This window comes from Aotus nancymaae, unplaced genomic scaffold (assembly GCF_030222135.1).
Source record: "Aotus nancymaae isolate 86718 unplaced genomic scaffold, 86718_ANA_hifiasm-v0.15.2.pri h1tg000011l, whole genome shotgun sequence".
NCBI classification, from domain to species: Eukaryota; Metazoa; Chordata; class Mammalia; order Primates; family Aotidae; genus Aotus; species Aotus nancymaae.
In genome coordinates, this window is record NW_026988422.1 from 9,560,685 (window position 1) to 9,581,838 (window position 21,154).

The window sequence follows — 21,154 nt, forward strand, 5'->3', positions numbered from 1 at the left end:
CAACTTCAGATTTTTAAAAATGCTTATTTTTCCCAGAATGGGTTTTCTTCCCTCTTTTTTTTTTTTTTTAAACAAATTAAACTGGCTTGTCCTTGTATTGACTGTCATCCTCTTGGGTAGTTTACATACGCTAACTTTCTCCTATCTAAACTTATCTTAAACTAGAGAGAGGTCAGAGGTCTAGTAAGGAAAGGGAATGGTCTGTGTACGTGAGCATGTCGGGGTATACGTCTACAGAGTAAAAGCTAAGAAAAAAAAATTCAGAGGAGAAAAGTATTATGGTAAAAAGTGATAACAGTTTTATTATTTTTGTTGTCCTAAACATAAAGCATCTTATCAAATTTTACCACTGCTTTTAAAAATTATTTTAAAAAAAGAAATGTAGGCTATCTCCTGCTTTGTGTTCCCCTGGCCAGTTTCCCCCAGTTCTAAGTCTGGCACTCTAATGCTGCTTTTTTCACCAATTTAGAAATCCTAGCCTAGAAAGTTGCTCAGGAAAATGCATAAGTAAAGATTATCGGTACTAGAGGCTAATCTTCATGCGATCTGTCATCGTTCCTTCTTCTACAAAATGCTTCCCTAGTATAGCTGATACCACAGAAAAAGGTAGAAATTGAGACATGCATATGCACCTTCTCTTCATTCTAAGACCAGAGTCAAACATGACGGATTGTTCAGTTACCGTTTTTTCTTTTATATTTATTTAGTGACTTTAGATCATAGAAGATAGATTCCCTATAAAATCATTTTAGCCACGAAATATTCATAAGAAATAAATTTCAAATGTTAATGAGGATACTGAAGGTTTTTTTAACTTAAAAAAGTGGCAATTTTAGGTAACCATAAAGGTGAGGCAAGGGTAATTCAGGTTCTTGGGAAGAATCCTGCCTACCCATCTTTAGCTGCCTCTGGGTGCAAAGCATTTACGATCACTGTAGAGGTGAAGCAGTGCAAAGGACTGTGTCAGCAGTCCATGTTGTGACAGCAGCAGCATCTACAGAAAATGTGGGGCAGATACATTGGCTTGCACAAGAAATGCTAAATGAGCCACCAGGTAGGAGATTTAACATAGGTAATGATTAGAGAAAGCTTCTTAGAAAGTGAGTATTTGTAATTACCTTATTAAACTTTACATCAGTGTAAAGGCTCTAGCCATCATAATCACCGTCATATAATATATGAGTGAGAAAGTGAGTATTTGTAATTATCTTATTAAACTCTGCATCAGCGTAAAGGCTCTAACCATCATAATCACCATCATATAATATATGAGTGAGAAAGTGAGTATTTGTAATTATCTTATTAAACTCTGCATCACTGTAAAGGCTCTAACCATCATAATCACCATCATATAATATATGAGTGAGAAAGTGAGTATTTGTAATTATCTTATTAAACTCTGCATCAGTGTAAAGGCTCTAACCATCATAATCACCATCATATAATACATGAGTGAGAAAGTGAGTATTTGTAATTATCTTATTAAACTCTACATCAGTGTAAAGGCTCTAACCATCATAATCACCATCATATAATATATGAGTGAGAAAGTGAGTATTTGTAATTATCTTATTAAACTCTGCATCAGCGTAAAGGCTCTAACCATCATAATCACCATCATATAATATATGAGCGAGAAAGTGAGTATTTGTAATTATCTTATTAAAGTCTGCATCAGCGTAAAGGCTCTAACCATCATAATCACCATCATATAATATATGAGTGAGAAAGTGAGTATTTGTAATTATCTTATTAAACTCTGCATCACTGTAAAGGCTCTAACCATCATAATCACCATCATATAATATATGAGTGAGAAAGTGAGTATTTGTAATTATCTTATTAAACTCTACATCAGTGTAAAGGCTCTAACCATCATAATCACCATCATATAATATGTGAGTACATATGTAAAAAAATTCCCATTGAACATAAAATTATGTTTTGAAATCTATGCAACATGAAATATAGTTTGATATAAAAAACCCAACTACTCAGAAACATGAAACAGTATGTTTCTGTTTAATAAAAGCCTGCTGCTGGTTCTGGAATGACTGTTGCATGCATGTCCCTAGTCATGTTGGACTTCTCCTTCAGTTTTGATTGGAGTAATGTGTATTCCACAATACCAATTCTAATGTCCATATCTACAGTTTCTTGCTTCAGTTTTGTTAAGCTCTGTTTAATCTTCACCAAAGGAGCTGCAGAATGAAAATAACATGAAATAAAAATGTTCATTTGGAACATCAGTGCATTACAGAATTGTATGACATTTTCCTCACTTTGTCTTAAGCCAAAAATAGGGTTAAAAACATAGCCAGCAACTTACTGACATTCACACAGTTTTGTTGTGGCATTTTAAGCACCTGAGATTTTTAGGATGAAAAAATGATGCAGTATTTGATGTACTGAGGCGAAACTCTCTTCCTTTTCTAGGGGAAGAGCTAAACAGGTGTTTAAGGATGTGTTCAAGATGATTTTATGAGCTAGTATATTTGTCTGTAGGAAAAGGAAATACAAAGTGGGGAAAGGGGAAAAGAGAATTATCTTTGAGACACAGATAATGGGCCCATTTAAAACATATTGAAAGAAAAACAAACCCTAAGCATTCCCTTTTGCAAGATCATTCAGTATATATCAATAGAACTCGAGAAATTTTTTCTAGGGCATAGAAAAGCCTTCGGAAATCACTACTGGCCCATATCAAAGTAACCCACTCACAATGGAGGGATGATTAATTCTTCTCTATTTGACCCCTGCCCAGTCAGTTCTACTGGGGAGGAGGGAAAATAATCTAAGGGTTACTACATCACTGCCTTAGTGTCATTTGGGCATAGACTTAGTGCCCTTTTGTACATAAAATAGAAAAAATAAAGCTCATTTGATGAAAACAGAATACAGTATTTTTTAAATTGGCATAACAAAGCACATATTTTAATATTTCCCACTCTTTCAATCAATACAGTTTGAATTTTTAAAACCTCTAAATTATAGTAAAAAAAGCCTACTACCTTCTCAGCTGATTAATAAGAAAAACAGTACACTGAATATCAGACTATTTTTGCACCATAAATCTTTCTTCACACAAGCAACAAATATTTTGTTTTAAAAAGCAGTCTCTATATATTAATGCAATTTTGTTAAGTAGGTTTCTTGAAGAGCTATTTTTCTCTTGCTTTTTCCCCTAAAATGAGCGTGTACTTACCACCGTCAGTCATGCTGCTGCCTTTTTCTTCCATTTCTTGTTTTACCTTTTCTAATTCTTCCATAACCTTTCATGAAAAAATGTTTTCATGAGCCTTACATTGTCAGAAACTTTCAAAAATTTTGAATTATGTATTAAGAAAATTTAATTTAGATATTAAGCACACATAAATAAAGATATTAGGAATATTCTGAATATAATTCAAATAATAAGATAGAGTATGCAGATATACAAAGCTTTTCAGCTTCAGAATGCTCCTAATGTTAAACTTCACCAAATGACTGTAACATCAGCTTTCTCATGTTGCAATATACTAAATACAATCAAAGTTGTTTTAGTCACTAGGCACTCAAACCTCACAATTATATCATAGCATATACCATTCTCTAACAATTGGTTGTTAATTAAAATAGTACAAACATCCTAAAGAGACTTTAGATTTCTAAAGGTTTTCTGGATATCTTTCTTAATATTATAGGTCTATAAGACACTATGTCACCTTTTCCTCTACAGGACACTAAAAAAATGTGTATATCATATGGCTATGTATAACAATATTCTTAATGCTCTATCCAAATCATGAACTCCAAACTCCTGGAGGCATACTGTGCTGTTACGCTGGTTCCTATCTGCACTCTATCTGGTGATTATACTACTATAGCCTCTATTATTAGCAAAATTCCAAACCAGCATTCATATAAGTAGAAAATACCATCTTTAAGAAATTGAAAAATTTTTATATGATCTAGAACTAAGCTATAATTATTGTGACTTAGTAGGCTTTATTTTTATAATACTGGTGAGTAAAACCTTCCCTGGGAATAAAGTGCTCATCCAAGTAAAGCAAATTAATTTTTTCAGGCACCTGAAATGTTACAACTGGGGATAAGTATCGACTCCAAAAGAAGTAAATGGTTCCCTGGACTCCTTTCAAGTGTTAATTTACCTAACGTAAGTGAGCACTTTACTTCTGCATACCGTTTTATTTGCTTAGAAGCACCACAGGATTGGAGCCTAAATATTTCTAGTGTTATATTTTTAGTATTTTAAAATAACTTTATTTCTCAAATAATCTATATGAAAGGGGCTTACTTCTTTCTTGTTGAAACAGTAAGGTTTGTTTTAATTACACTGGATTGTAACCAAAGATCATCTTGGATTTTAGTCCCAAATAAACTGCTGACCTTTTTTCATAGTTTTTTCCTCCTTCGGCTCTTTAGTGAAAAATGGGAATACATATTAAGTCCTGCCTCTCTTGCAAGATCATAAAAATAAATGCAACTATTTATTTTTATGCAAATATTCTAGAAGTTCTCAGGAGGAGGAGGTTATAAGCCACACCCAATTGTAGACAGAGAAATACCCAGGACACGCACAAGTTATTGATAACTGTCACTAAAAATAAACCTGATATCTTACAGATTAATGTTAAAATTTGTTATAGATTCCCTGAGTCAGTGATTTACCTCCTTTTCTCTATGTTAATAATTATTATTATTTAAAAGATATTGAGGAAAGTTATAAGTGTGCTAATATGATGAGCAGGTTTTATGTTGAATTTGAATAGAGAAACTTCAGGCATCTTGTGGAAATAAGAAATGTATCAATTATTGATTCACTGATAGGAAAGTTAGGGATTATCTCCTCGAGAAAATTATTTAAAGGCACAGGAAGCAACTGAAATTAGCAGTGTTAAACCATCTGGAGGTTCTCAATGGCTGGGGCCCAGCTGACACACGAGAAGCAGGGCAAGAGTACTGGTGTGTACCTCAGACAGGAGTCTGGTCCTTTCCGTTACTCCTCCGTTTCCCTGCTGGTATCGCTCCTTTGCCTGAGAGAAAACACATTTTGTTTAATGGCAAAATCAAAGCGGCAGCAGATTAAATACAACTGACCTCTTTGTGTTTGCAATTTCTGCATGTTATTATTTTATGACAACCCCCACTCCTTGTTTGTGAATACATTTGTGAAAGTGACATTTAACTGTAGCCTTTTTATGTCCCTAACAGGCACCATGTATTTAACTAAAGCGCTACAAAATGATGAACTACCTTAACCTTCACAAACTGACTGTGTATCTCTCATGGGCATGGTTCACAATAAAAACTGTCCTTGGTCATTCCTAAACAGTTTAGGAGCGTGGCTCTTGGTCAATCTAATTTGCATGCTATGCAGAGAAAATCAGTTCAAAAAAATCAATCAAAGTAGAGTATGAAGTTCAGCAATTAATAAAGATTAACATACGGTATGACAGGACAATCAATTGGAGTATGTTCTTGGAAGCTAACGATCAATTATATAATATTAATTTAGACAGATACATGGTGGCTTCAATCAGAGAGTTTTACATCATTTTGATAGTTAAAATATCCGTAAGTGTGTATATGAGGAAACATACACATATTAAATAATATAATCAAAAAGTGAAGATTTCTATTTGGTCTTTGAGAACTTTTTAAAGAATAGAAGTATCTCAAATTTATTTCTACTTTTTTCTCTTCCTCAACTTTGTCTGGTAAAGACAAAAAAAATGCCTTCAACTGATGTTTACAAGTATCCTTACGAGTCTTCTTTAACATCAGAAAATACAGGGCATAAATCCCAAAGGAGAGCTTTTAGATCCCTACTGCTGGGACACAGAACTGGTGCTTTCAAAGGCTAGTGATTTTGTTTTTTGGTTAAAATTCTCAAACTTTGAAAGAATGAAAAGTTTATCTCATTTTATCAATTAAGCTGCTAGTCTCTGAATGTGTCTTGCTTTCACATTGCTTATTATGTGGTAGTAAGCCAGAACGGCAAGGACTTTTTCCTTTGACACATGTAAATGTATAGTATTCTTCTTCCTCCTACACCTATGGTAAACTAACAACAGACTTAGAAACAAAACCAGGTGTCCTGATACTCTGTTCCTGTTCTAAGCTATGTTTCCCAACAACATATGCCTTCATTTACTTAACTCAAATGAAGATGTGCATTTAAAGACTTCTAGGAGAAAACAATTTCTATTACATGTAAAACGAAAATAAGTTAACTTGGCTTCCTAAAGTGGGTAGAGAGTTGACGTTTTGCTGTTTATGAAAAGCATTTCATGATTCTCAAATGAACAATATTGTGTCAAGATTAGGGTTTAGGGTTGTTAACTTGGAATAAATCCCTGGAAATCATTTGTAAGGTACCTCACTCAGCTGGGCTTGAGCTGCACGATATTCTTGAACCAAATTCTCAAGCTGATTGTTGATGTACTTTTCTCGGCTGCCAATCTTTTCCAAAGTTCTAGTTATTTCATTATGGAGTTTGTCCAAAAATCCCTAGAAATTCCATGGGATTTGCAGATAAAATAATTCACAAACATATTTTTTTCAAAAATAGTTAAAAATGGGTTAAATCTCAATCAATTCTATAAATAATCAACAACATGTGCAAAAGAAGACAGTTTGAAATTTTCAATAGGACAAAACCTCTGTGATGAGAAATATTTTAATCATACTTTGAAGAATTTTAGAATAAAAAAGCACCTACCAGTGTTAGTCAATTCATTTGTCATTATATATACATAAAATTTATGTGACTATAATTAGCTTTATATGTTTCCAGTCAAAGTAGGTAAGGGAATAACATGAGTTTCCTATAGCACAATTCAAGGTGACTGAAGTATTCCAGTTGGAAATAGATTCGTAAGCCTATAGCTCTAGCCTGGGACATATAACTTCTCACTCTAGCTTTGCTTCTTTGTGGCATTCTCCAAAGTTCTATTTCTGGCAGGGCAGCAAGCCTGGGAGGCTGTAAGTTATAGGCATTGTTGGCCTGGTGTTCTGTTCTCTCCTTACTTAAGATTCAGAGAGGAAAGAATGATGAAATGTTTCTAATATATGTATTAGATATATATTATACATACATATATGTATATATACAGCTTTTATTAATATATGCTAGCTTTCTTTAGTTGGTCTAAATGTTAGGTCAGTTGAAATATAATATGGTACATTCAATTAGTAAGTTCCTTAAAGGCAAAAACTGTGTCTTTTCTTCTTTCATGTTCTCTCATAACAGGTGTTCCACAAATGAGTAAATGTATATTGATTCACCTGAAGTAATTCACATACCTTGGTCTCCTTTAGAGCAGATTCAATTCCACTTTTGTGCTGGTGCATTTGGTCAACATGGATTCTCCAGTCCTACAGGCATAGAGCACATAGAAATAATGAAAAAAATACTACCTTTCCTTCTTTCCCCCACTTCTTGTGAAGTTGTATCCTTTATCTTAATTACTTCCTGGCCTATTTCAGGTGGGAGAGTCCTATTTATACTTTGCAATCAGATTATAAAGAAAAAAGTGTAGAGCACTTTAAGATAAAAGGCTCTAAATAAATGTAAATTATTTTATGTGTTCACAGAGTGATGTCTGACAATTGAAATATAAATTATGCCTGCACTGCTGGTGGTTAATATTTATGACTACCCATCAAAGTGAAAAAAAAATTCTAATTACTAGAAAAGAACTACTTGTTTAAGCAGTAACAATTATGCTCCCAAAAGCAACTCTGAACTCAAACATCATATATCAAAGATTAGTTTGTCCCTTGGAAATGAAAATGGGGCCCTCTTCTTCATGAAGACTTTTGAGTCTCTTTCTTAATAAAGAAAGTTAATAATGATTACTGGGGTTCATGTATTTTAAAATACTGTCTATTACTACTAGACTAATCTGAATTAGTGTGCATATTTGAAGTCTACATCAACATTTTAATTACCTACAAAATATATTAAAAATCAACATTTTATTTTCCTGCCAAATATATTAAAAATATTTCAGTTTACTACTAATACTTTTTTTATTGTATTTTATTTTACTTTAAGTTCTGGGATACATGTGCAGAACATGCATGTTACATAGGTATACACATGACATGGTGGTTTGCTGCACCCATCAACCCATCATCTAGGTTTTAAGACCCGTACGCATTAGGTATTTGTCCTAATGCTCCCCCCGTCCCCTTATCCCCTACCCCGTGACAGGCCCTGGTGTGTGATGTTCCCCTCCCTGTGTCCATGTGTTCTCATTGCTTGATTCCTACTTATGAGTGAGAACATGAGGTGCTTGGTTTTCTGTTCCTGTGTTCGTTTGCTGAGAATGATGGCTTCCAGTTTCATCCATGTCCCCGCAAAGGACATGAACTCATTTTTTATGGCTGCATAGTATTCCATGGTATATATGTGCCACATTTTCTTTATCCAATCTATCATTGATAGGCATCTGTGTTGGTTCCAAGTCTTTGCTATTATAAACAGTGCTACAATAAACATATGTGTTCATGTGTCTTTATAGAATGATTTATAATCCTTTGGGTGTATACCCAGTAATGGGATTGCTGGGTCAAATGGTATTTCTGATTCTAGATCCTTGAGGAATCACCACACTGTCTTCCACAATGGTTGAACTAATTTACACTCCCACCAACAGTGTAAAAGTGTTCTTATTTCTCCATAACCTCACCAGCAACTGTTTCCAGACTTTTTAATGACCGGCATTGTAACTGGCATGAGATGGTATCTCATTGTAGTTTTGATTTGCATTTCTCTAATGATCACTGATGATGAGCTTTTTCTTCATATGTTGTTGGCTGCTTCTTTTGAGAAGTGTCTGTTCATATCCAAAAAGTGGACACTTTTTGATGGTTTTTTTCTTGTAAATTTGTCTAAGTTCCTTGTAGTTTCTGGATATTATACCTTTGTCAGATGGATAGATTTCAAAAATTTCCTCCCATTCTGTATGTTGCCTGTTCACTCTGATTACAGTTTCTTTTGCTGTGCAGAAGCTCTTTCATTTAATTGATCCCGTTTGTCAATTTTGGCTTTGGTTGAAATTGCTTTTGGTGTTTTACTCATAAAGTCTTTGCCTATGCCTATGTCCTGAATGGTATTGACTGTGTTTTCTTCTCAGGTTTTTATGATTTTAGGTTTTATATTAAGTCTTTAGTCCATCTTGAGTTAATTTTTGCATAAGGTGTAAGGAAAGGGTCCAGTTTCTGTTTTCTCCATATGGCTAACCAATTATATACCTGATGAATATCGATGTGAAAATCCTCAATAAAATACTGGCAAACCAAATCCAGAAGCATGTCAAAAAGCTTATCCACATGATCAAATCAGCTTCATCCCTGGGATGCAAGGCTGGTTCAACATATGCAAATCCATAAATGTAATCCATCACAGAAACAGAACCAATGACAAAAACCACGATTATCTCAACAGATGCAGAAAGGCCTTTGATAAAATTCAACACCCCTTCATCATAAAAACTCTCAATAAACTAGGTATAGATGGAACACATCTCATTTAATAAGAGCTATTTATGACAAACTCATAGCCAATATCATACTGAATGGGCAAAAGCTGGAAGTATTCCCTTTGAAAACTGCCACTAGACAAGTATGCCCTCTCTGACCACTCCTATTCAACATAGTATTGGAAGTTTTGGCCAGGGCAATCAGGCAATAGAAAGAAATAAAGGGTATTCAAGTAGGAACAGAGGAAGTAAAATTGTCTCTGTTTGCAGATGATATGATTGTATATTTAGAAAACCCCATCATCTTGGCCCCAAAACTCCTTAAGTTGATAAGCAAATTCAGCAGTCTCAGGATACTAAATCAATGTGCAAAAATCACACGCATTCCTGTACATCAATAATAGACAAGCAGAGAGTCAAATCATGAGTGAACTCCCATTCACAATTGCTACAGAGAGAAAAAAATACTTAGGAATACAGCTTACAAGGGACATGAAGAACCTCTTCAAGGAGAACTACAAACCACTGCTCAAGGAAATAAGAGAGGATACAAACAAATGGAAAAATATTCCATTCTCATAGTTAGGAATAATCAATATTGTGAAAATGGCCATGCTGCCCAAAGTAATTTATAGTTTCAATACTATTCCAGTCAAGCTACCATTGACTTTCTTCACAGAACTAGAAAAAACTACTTTAAATTGCACATGGAACCAAAAAAGAGTCCATATAGCCAAGACAATCCTAAGCAAAAAGAACAAAGCCAGAGGCATCACGCTGCTTGACTTCAGACCATACTACAAGGCTACAGTAACCAAAACAGCATGATACTGATTAAAAAAACAGTTATATAGACCAATGGAACAGAACAGAGACCTCGGAAATAACATCATACATCTACAACCATCTGATCTTCTACAAACCTGACTAAAACAAGCAATGGGGAAAGAATTCCCTATTTAATACAAAGTAATAATCTTAAAAGGTTTGAGAAATATCTGTTGTAAAAGAAAAATGTAGTAAGTTAAAGTAAGTGATGAACTTGGCTGTTTTTTCATTGCGCATATCTGTTTGCATACCCCAATGCTGCACTTTGCTATCTACACTTTTTTGTGAGTAAAGGGATGGATATTTTGTGAACAGTCCCATTCTACCTATTATTTAACTTTGACATGGCCTAGTGACTCCAGGGTAAAAAACTTCTTGGGTATTTCAAACATACCAGTTGTAAAAGTATAATATATTAAAGCTGCGAAGAACCTCAAAAAGCATCCAGTCTTACCCTTGTCATTTTGCATATAAGCAAACGGAGGCCTGGTGACAGCAAAGGACCCACCCAAGACCACGCAGATATTACTGTACCTGGATTGAAGCCAAATGTACTAATTTAAACACAACACGTACTGGCAGTTTGGAGTAAAGAAAAGGGGCAACTGGCTACCTGATAATGAGGGTGCTAGAGCAGAAAACAAATCAGCACCTTCCTTTATCCTCAAGTATTTTTCTGTTTCATGAGCAAAAAGTATCTCAGAACTGGAGAGCTGAAAAGAACCTTAGAGATCATCCATTCACCTACTCAACAGTCATCTAGTGTAATGTTTTCATTTTATAGTTGAGGAGACTGTTCACCACCCGTGACTATGACTACACAGAGTTGGCAACAGAACAAGGCCCCTCCGAGTCAGCTAATCAACACTGGAAAAAAGAGGAGGGACAACTGGCTGGCCTCCTGCACCTGGACCAAATACGGGTAAACCTCAAAATGGAAACCTACCGAAGCCCAAGTCAGCACCCTTGTGAAAGAAAATGCACCTAACAAGCATCATTATCATTAATTTTTTGAAAAAGTACTCATCCTGCCTGGTTCTAAAAAGAATTTCAGAGGCCTTAACAAACACCAAGCTCAAGTATTTACAGAGCTTCCCTCTTCCTATCAGTCTGTTTCTCTTTGCCTGTTTCTCTCCATATATATGTAGGTAGAGAAATGCATATATATATACATACACTATATATATATTTATATAGTTTTTAACTTATAATAGATATGTTAAAATAGTTTGTGTTCTGCTATTTCTACTCAGCATTATTTATAAATATATTTTTGCATGTATTGACATTTAAAACATTTTGAGAGAAGCAACGATGCCTGACTCATCTATGTATAACTATGATAGCACACACTGATGTGAAAACTCCATGGAGGAGCTGGTATTTCTGTGGAACCTGGAAGCATAAGTAGCATTTCAACAGGCTGTAAAGATGTGGGGAGGAAGAGTATTCTCAGCTGAGGGAGTAACAGGAACCAGGAAAATACATGGAGAACAAGCAGCCTAAAGGTGGCTAGCATGGAAAACACAAAGTTCTTGGGGTGGGTTCAGGAGGAAAGATCATGAGAAAATAAAGTTGGAGAGGGAGGGAGATTCAATTAGATCAAGGGCTTTGCTTACAACAACTAGAGAGTATAGATAAATTTTATTATGCAGATAATGGGGAGCTATCAGATGTTTTTGGTTTCAGTTTTAAAGATAAGTGTGTGTTTTGAGAAAATAACAGAGTGAAGGACTGATTAGAAAGGCAAGAGGCTGAAGGCAGGTAGGGACCCAGTTAGGAGGCTAATAGTTCACATGACATAGATAAGCAGGGTCTGAATTAGAGCAGTGCTTGTGCGAATAGAAGAGAAGGGATGGATTCAAGGGACATTTTGGAGGCAGAACTAGGAAAACTTGAAGACTGACTAAAGGGAGGTATGTGCCTGGGGTGACTGAAGTGAAGGTGAGGTAGTAGAGAGAATGTGTCTTTGAGGTTTCTAGCCTGAGCAACTGAAGGGATATTAATACTACAGTGTGACAAGAACAGAACAGACTTCAGGGAAGTCACAGATACTAGGAATTTGTGTTTGCACTTAAGTTTGATAAGCTACTGGGACATTCATGTATTTACAAACCCTTTAAAGCGTTAAGCTAGTGATGATTTGTAATTACCTGCCAGGCAAATCTGAATATTTGTTTTATTAAAATCTTCTAGGTGGACACATTCCTGATATAAAGTTAGAAAAAGTCAAAAAGTATTCTTACCCTGACTTCTAGAAATTATTCTCACAGAAATAACTTGGAATACACAAAGATTAATGTACAAGTTCTTGATAAAAGTAAAACAGCAGAAAACTAAATATCTAACAGCAAAGGACAGTTTAAACTAATTTTGTAATATTCATTCTACTACTAAAAATAATGCAGTATGATACTGTTTTTATAAAGCTGGAAACCAAGTGAAACTCAGTGATACACTGTTTGGAGATATAAACATGTAAGATATTCATGTTTATTCATATTCATTCAGAATACACTGAAAAAAAAAAAGACACTGCACACAAACTCGAGGAGAGTGGTTACTGTGAGTGGGAAGGGGCAGCAGCAGAGGAGCACACAGCTAACTTCAAGTGGTCATGGTCTAGTTCTCAAGTTGGGGATGGGTTTATTATTGGGCTTCATAATTAAAATTGCATCTCAACTTAAGATGGGGTGCAACCTGATAAACCCATAAGCTAAAAATATCCAGTTAAAACTGCATGCAATACACCTAACTTTCTGGACATCATAGCTTAGCCTAGCTTACCCTCAACGTGCTTGAAAGGCTTACATTGGCCTCTGTGGGGCAAAACCATCTAACACAAAGCCTACTTTATAATAAAATAGTGAATATCTCATGTAATTTATTGAATATTGTACAGAAATTAAAAACCAGAATGGTTGTCTGGTTTTCTACTCAAACTACAGTTTCTACTCAATGCATATCACTTTTGCACTGCTGTAAAGTCAAAAAATTGTTAGGTTGAACAATGGTAGTAAGTCAGGGATTGTGCATATATATATTGCATATTATATCCAGTAATATTAAATACTAAAATGTTAAATTCATGTTCTCAAAAAATATCTAATGGACAGCAAACATGCATGCTAACAACATATATTAAAGTGGAAAATAAAGTCTCAAAAAGAGTATTTTCATTAGGTGTCCAATTTACTAAAAATTAGTATTTGCGTATATTTGAATGTGTGTGTATGTGTGTGTGTGTGTGGAAGACAGGGCTTTGAATATGAGTACTTTTAAATTTCTTCTTTACCATTTCAGAATTTTCTAAATTTCCTGCAAGGAAACTTTATCAGTTTAATTGCCAGGAAGAAAAAGACAAAAGGCTTCTAGATGCCCAAGAAGTTCTTGAAAGGAGTTTAATATAGTTTTAGTGGGAAAAAATATAAATGATAACTGAGGCATTTTAAAAACATGAATATAAAATGGCAAAATACATATCTTTTGAAAAACTATTAATACAACAGAGATAGTTAAAAGCTTTACAAAGGTTTGTGTAAAAATGGAGAAGAAGAGCTGGGCGCAGTGGCTCATGCCTGTAATCCCAGCACTTTGGGAGGCCGAGGCGGGCGGATCACGAGGTCAAGAGATCGAGACCATCCAGGTCAACATGGTGAAACCCCGTCTCTACTAAAAATACAAAACATTAGCTGGGCGTGGTGGCGCGTGCCTGTAATCCCAGCTACTCAGGAGGCTGAGGCAGGAAAATCGCCTGAACCCAGGAGGTGGAGGTTGCGGTGAGCTGAGATCGCACCACTGCACTCCAGCCTGGGTAACAAGAGCGAAACTCCGTCTCAAAAAAAAAAAAAAAAAAATGGAGAAGAAGAAATGGGTTTTAATGATATGTAAGGACTTGAAATCTATCTGGATCCCTAAACTAAGTAACATTAAAAGGAACTGTTCAACGGTGAGAGTAATTCGTACATTAGTAGAGAATCCATTCGATTACAATGCACTTTTATATGACTTTCCTTATTTGAGAGTCACAAAAGTTTGGAGAGATAAGTAGATATTGTCATCTCTTCTTAGACTTCTACCTTCCCTGTAAGAGGGTTATGAGATTTGCTGGCTGGTTGTGGGACGAGTATACTTTCCTGCTTCATTGATGCTGGCCTTGACTATGTGGTTCTCTTTAGCCAGTGCAATGATGGTGGACATGATCTATGCTAGGCTTGTGCAGAATCTGTCAGAAGCATCCATTTACCAGCTATCTAGCTCTTTCTTTCAGCCGTGATAGTAATAAGCATGCCCCACATAGGGACTATCCTTTCAGCCTGGGTCTGGGAGTAAGAAACATAGAACTCAGCTTGAGCAGAGCTGCAGCTGAAGCAGATATGTATTGTAAGTGAAAATAAATGTGTTATTGTAAGCCACTGTGAATTGGGGGTTGTTTGTTATGCAGGAAAATTAACTATATACATATATTTTTTAATATAGTGAGAAAAACTAAGAATCAGATAGGCGAATTGACTTTGGCAAAGTTTCATGTCTGAAAAATGGAAAGCAATCTCAAAACAGTATGGTTTCCACATAATACATGATGCTTTTGGGGGGATAAAATGAACTACCAAAGAATTTATAAGGTAAACCAGGAATTCTTTTTGCTATTTATCAAGTTCTTACCAGGGTCTACTGGTCACCTAAAGGGCTCTAGAGCATGTTCATTAGGCATCATTTCTCCTCTCTATTGAAGATGAATATTTCACCCAGTCTCGCATATTTTCTCTCTCAATGGAATTGAGAACACTAATAATACAGTATATAATTTCTTTAGAATTTCTATTTTTCAAAATCCTCTCATTCAAAATCACATATCTAATACTATCACTTATTAGGTAAATAGCAAAGATATTGTTGTAACCATAGATCTCCTCCCCACTCCAAATTCTTTACCACCAAATTATATTATCTATCTCCCTTCCTCAGAAACTGAGAAATTGTGATGAAATATCTGCAGATGGTGATTCGCAATACACCATAAAATCAAAAAGGATGAGATCGAGTTGCAGCTGTTAAGGTGACTCATAAGACTGCAAGGATCTCTGGGTTCTACTTCAACACAATGACACCTGAAAGATTTCTTTGCATATGCAGAGACATTTTGTTTCTTTGTCTAGATCTCCAACTCAATGCTTAAAGCTTCTCTCTGAAACTGCAGGAAAAAGAGAAACTAAATCATGAGCCGAGCTAGAGATGGTAAATGGAACTTATATCTGTGTATAGGTTTCATTAATTTACAACTTGTAAAATACCAAACCCTGTTTTCTTTCTTTTTTTTTAATAAAAACAAGTTTGACTTTATGAGTGGAGAGGCATAGTGCTAAAGAATTGTTGATAGAAAAAAGCCAAGGAAGCCAACTTCCTGTTTGCTGGGATGCTTTTTCCTATGCTCAGAAAAAATCCACGCCAGGCCACAATTGATGGTAGCAGTTCATGGAGATCTATTCGCACCTTTTGCTTCTCCCTACAAAAAAGCAATAGCAGAGCTCCAAGGCTCTGATGTGTGTTGAATCACTTCCCATCACAAAAATGTTACTTTTATTCTGACATTGACTCTACCCTTCTCTATTCTCACTGCCCACAATAATAATGGTAATTACAATTCCATTATAATTACCGATGAAATCTTAATTCAATGTTCTGTTTTGCAGTTTTAGTCAACATAAAACTATTTACAAGGGCGCTTATAGGCTCCATTTAAGACATCTAACTGCATTTTTCTCAGGCCATTGTTTCAACACAGAATTCACTTTCTCTAGAGATTTTCAAGATCACTCTAATGTATGGGAAAGAAATCCTATACCGCCATTTCACAGATTTGGTAACAAATCGAGGTTGTGTAATAGGAATCCAAATATCCTTTCTCTCACTTACAGGTTTTCTATTACATCAAGCGGCCTCTTTCATTTTTTTTCTTTGTCACCCAATTTCAATAAGAAGTAAGAAAAGTTCTCATAACTCTCAATTTAAAGTTTGCACATTAAATGAGTGTTTATTATCTTGGTTATTTTGCTAAAACATGAACACTAGGAAAGCTTTCTGCTTCTAATCTTCTGCAGACAGACAATCCAGATAAAATAACCTTGCTAGAACCATCACTAAAACAAGGATAAATAAGTCCCAAAGAAGAATTTATAGGACTCTCCTGCAAACAAAATGCATAAGCTTTAGTAGTTTCTTTTGTGATATCTACTTTAGTTACTTAGAAATTTTTTTTCTCTCCTTCCTTGGGTATGAAGTAGTACCTCAACAGTACATCCCTCCAGGGATCTTTTAAAATCTAATAGTGATAATTATAATGTTAGCATTCACAGAATGCTTACTACATGTCAGGCACCATGCTAAGCACTACTGGTACATCATCACATATAATTCTCTTTAAAAAGTCAACTAGGATGAGGAAATTGAGGCTTAGCTATTTTTAAAGTAGATTGTCTAAGCTCACACAGGTCAATCCATGGTAGAGCCCAAACTTGCAATGACCACTATATCACAACATCATTTTCTTGATAAAATGCAGCAAAGTATACCTAAATATTTTAAGTAGATAATGGTTAGGGGAGACTTTATTTCACTTGTAATATTTGAATTCTTACAAGGTTATTTATATATAAATAGTGCAATAAAAATGAATAGAAAACATTCTTAGGATAAACACATGTCATTATCAATGTTTTCATAAAAAAAAAATCCAAACCCTAGATGGCTTCATTAGTGAATCTTCCCAAACATTTAAAAAATAATTAACAACCTTACACAAGCTCTACTATAGAACAGAAAAAAAGGGAGAGCAATTGCCAACTTGTTTTATGAGACCTGCTTAACATTATATCCAAATCTGACAAAGATCCCTAAAAACAAACACAAATTACAGATTAATACCTTTTGTAATTACAGACATAAAAGCCTTAAAATATTAGCAAATCAAACCTGGTGGTATGTAAGGAAAATAATATATCATAATCAAGTTGCATTTATTCCAAAATGCAAGGTTAATTTAACACCAAAAAAAAATATATCAATATGATTCACCACAAGGAGTGGGGGAGATGAGATAAATTGTATAAAAAAAATTATTTGAAAAGAAATGTAATGTCCTTTCATGACAAAAACTCTTAGCAAACAAGGAACAAAAGGGAACTTCCCTAATGTATTATAGGATATTTATAAAAGACATAAAGATAACATCATATTTATGGTGAAACTGAAATACTGAAAGCATTCTCCCTGATAACACCACTTACACCCAAATTAGACTACAGTTCTTAACCAGTAGAGCAGGCAAGATAAAGTAAAAAGATATAAGGCTTGCAAAGAAAGTAGATTTATGTTATTTGCAAACGACATAATTGTAAATCAGAAAAGGCAAAATAATTTACAGGCCAACTGTTTAAAGTGAATTTAGCAAGTTACACACACACACACACACACACACACACACACACACACAGAACTAGATAAAGATATACATTAAAAAATTATATTTCTATATACCAGCAACAAATAAACATAAAATAAATTTAAAAGATATCATTTTCAATAGTAGCAAATAACAACAAATAGACTAAAGTGATAAAATACAGACCCACACATACATGCTCACTTGATTTATGACAAAGCAGTGTACTGGTGAAATAATAACCTTTTCAATAAACTATCTGGGTCGGTTGCACATACATATGAAAACTAAGTAAGTCTTGAGTTCTACCTCACTACCATACGCAAGAATTAAACTTAGATGGATTTTAAATCTTCTGAGTGGCAAAAAAATAAAGCTTAAAATAGAAAACATAGTCTGAGAATATCTTCAAATTTGGGTAAGCAAAGATTTCTAAAAACATAAGTATTAGCCATACTTGCTCCCTCAAAAAAAATTGTTTTGAGTATATTAAAATTAAGTTACTGTTTGTCATAATACACAAAGGAAAAGGAGAGCTAGAGTAGGTATTTACAGTACACATATCTGACAAGAGATTCATATCCTGAATATATAAAGAACTTCTTATAAATCAAAAGGAAAAGCAGATGGCCCAACAGCAAAATACAAAAGATATCCGAAAGCTAAATAAGCATATGAAAAAGTGGCTCAACCTCCTAAGTCAACCGGGAAATGCAAATTAAAATGATAATGAGATATTATAACATATCTACCACGATGATTAAAATAAAAAAGACTGAAACAATATTGAATGTTGACAAAGATGTAAAGCAACTGGAACTTCATACACTGCTGGCAGGAATATAAAGTTTTTTAAAACACTTTCAAAATGTATTTGGCGGGGTCTACTATAGCTGATCACATTCATATACCATGACCTAGCAATTCTACTCCTAGCAGAAATTCCAGTAGAAATGTGTATATTCCCGTAAAAATGTTTACATAATGCTGCTATGAAAATTCTTCCATATGTGTTTTAGCATATAAGAATTTTCATCTGCTATGAAAATTCTTCCATATGTGTTTTAGCATATAGAAGAATTCTATATGAAAATTCTATATGTAGAAGGATTCTTCTATATAAAAGTTCTTCTATATGTGTCTTAGTATATAGAAGGATTCTTCTATAGGAAACTTTTTCTGTATGTATTTTGGCATATAAGAATTTTCACCTGCTCTGAAAATTCTTCCATATATGTTTTAGCATATAGAAGAATTCTATATGAAAATTCTATATGTAGAAGGATTCTTCTATATAAAAGTTCTTCTATATGTGTTTTAGCATACAATAATTTTCACAGCAGCATTATGTACACATTTCTACTGGAATGTACACATTTCTACTGGAATTTCTGGTAGGAGTGGAATTGCTAGGTCATGGTGTATGTATGTGATCAGCTGTAGTAGACCCTGCCAAATAAATTTTGAAAGTGGTTAAAACATATGTAGAAGTGCTAAAACACATATAGAAGAATTTTCATAGCAGCATTATGTATAATAGTCCCAAACTGGAAATAACTCACATATACTCAGATGCAGGCTGCCCAGGGAAGGATGAGACCTTGGGTTAGGCAAATCTGTCACTGAAAGAGTAGAGAGCCAGAGGCTGTCTGCTGACCATACTGTCTGTGGCTGGGCAGCAAGGCCCTGGGGGATCTGGATAGCAAATCTCTACTTCAACCACAGGAAGAGACTTATTTACTAAAATTTTAATTTTAGTTGCAGTAGTAGAAATGTAGGGTCAAGTGAGGGCTATATTTCAAAAGTGACAAGTCTCAAGATTTCCTGTGACATGTCTAAAAACACATCTAGGGTCAACAATTCTTTGCAAATCTGAACTGCAGAAAATCAGATTAAGTATAAGGGGCAAGGAAAATACCTTGCATATATCTAAGCTCACTCTAGAAAATACGTCTCAAACAAATCTATAAATTATCATGCTTCCTGCAGGGATATGAGCAGCATATTTCCTTCCTCTACAGAAAATCCTCTCTTCCCTAATAAAAGAACATTATCTGTATTCTCTTTTTGCCACTTGGCACAAGCAGATTTGCAATTTCTTCTTGTTCTCATTCTCAGAGCTTCCAGTTTCATTACTGCTCCCATTTGTGTATGTATTTGTGTATGTGAGTGTATATGTGTGTGAGAGGAAAAAAAGGGAGCGCGACTGTCCATTCAATTAAATAACTTTTTAAAAATGAGACTGAATTACTTTTCTAATGAAAAATGCCCATTAGTTTGTAGGATAATTATAGAATGTGGCTTTCCTGAATTTTTTAATCTGACATTTTATTCTTCCATTGCCAACAGCTTAAAGTTTTCTATGGTACACTCTTGTGATGTAAAAGCATAATTTTTATTTTTATGTATTAAAGAACACATATTACTTAAAAACAGTTGAGTATCTATGTGTAGTGTATATTGTAGTTTATTTGTTGCAGGCAATGTGGGAATAGTCATGATCACTGGTAATATGTGTTTCCTCAGGGATGTTCCTGCTTTCTAGAAATTCCTCTCATTGTAGAGAAACATCATGGGTAAGCAAGGCGATGGTAATCACTGGTATTCTCACACTCACCTATCACAGAATTGAAACTGGAGATCAATAATCTCTAAATATAATACCTTTTAGTTAAATAATTACATTTCTAACTGTGCTCAGAGATTATCTTTACTGACTACCATTTGTTACTAAAAAGTTTTCCTATGTTGACTCTGACCTATTATTCATGCTTACTCCACTAACACCCCTTTCATATGGCCACATCCATCTTCTGAGTGAGAGTTCCCAGGCTTTAGAAGTAGTTACAAGCAAAGAGAAGAGATCTGGCAAGTCAGACAGGGAGTGAATCGGGTCTCTGAGAATGTGGGAACACTCAGAGAGCAAATTATAAGATGCTAAGTAACCACAGTGGAACACCAGAACAGGTGACCTGATCGTATTCCCAACTTCAAGAATGTATGAACCAAAACTTGGATCTCTATTTTTGGAGATCTCTATGTGATAAAACTCCCACATCCCCCCAGCTCAAAAAACGCTAAGAAACAATAGTTATCTCCTGTATATTTGAAGAACCAAGAAATATAAATTGTTACTTGGTACAAGAAAACAGAATCAAATAAATAGGATAAAAACCATGGGGGTAAAATTTGTTAGAATATTAAGAAATTTTTAATAAAACTCACTGATAGTGAGAACTGCTCTAATATAGTTGATGAGAAAAATGAGATAAGCCAATAAAAAGTACATTTTACAGAAAGGTCCATATGACAAAAGCTCTATGCTTCAATTCATAGTTCATATTAATTAATTAAAAAATTAAGTCATTCTTTGCAATAATAAAATATTTAGGTA

At 34.5% G+C, this 21,154-nt stretch overlaps 1 protein-coding gene across 1 annotated transcript in view; it reads right to left on the minus strand.

The window, feature by feature from the left end:
- Nucleotides 1–276: 276 nt before the first annotated feature.
- IFT57 (intraflagellar transport 57) overlaps nt 277–21,154 on the minus strand; it is a 61,656-nt gene continuing 40,778 nt past the window's right edge. Inside the window, exons 7-11 of the mRNA XM_021669064.2 lie at nt 7,309–7,380; nt 6,382–6,513; nt 4,974–5,036; nt 3,206–3,272; nt 277–2,201 (exon numbers count right to left, since the gene is read on the minus strand). Of these exons, the coding sequence (XP_021524739.2) occupies nt 2,023–2,201; nt 3,206–3,272; nt 4,974–5,036; nt 6,382–6,513; nt 7,309–7,380 (513 nt within the window). The 3' untranslated portion in view covers nt 277–2,022. The remainder of the gene's footprint in view (nt 2,202–3,205; nt 3,273–4,973; nt 5,037–6,381; nt 6,514–7,308; nt 7,381–21,154) is intronic.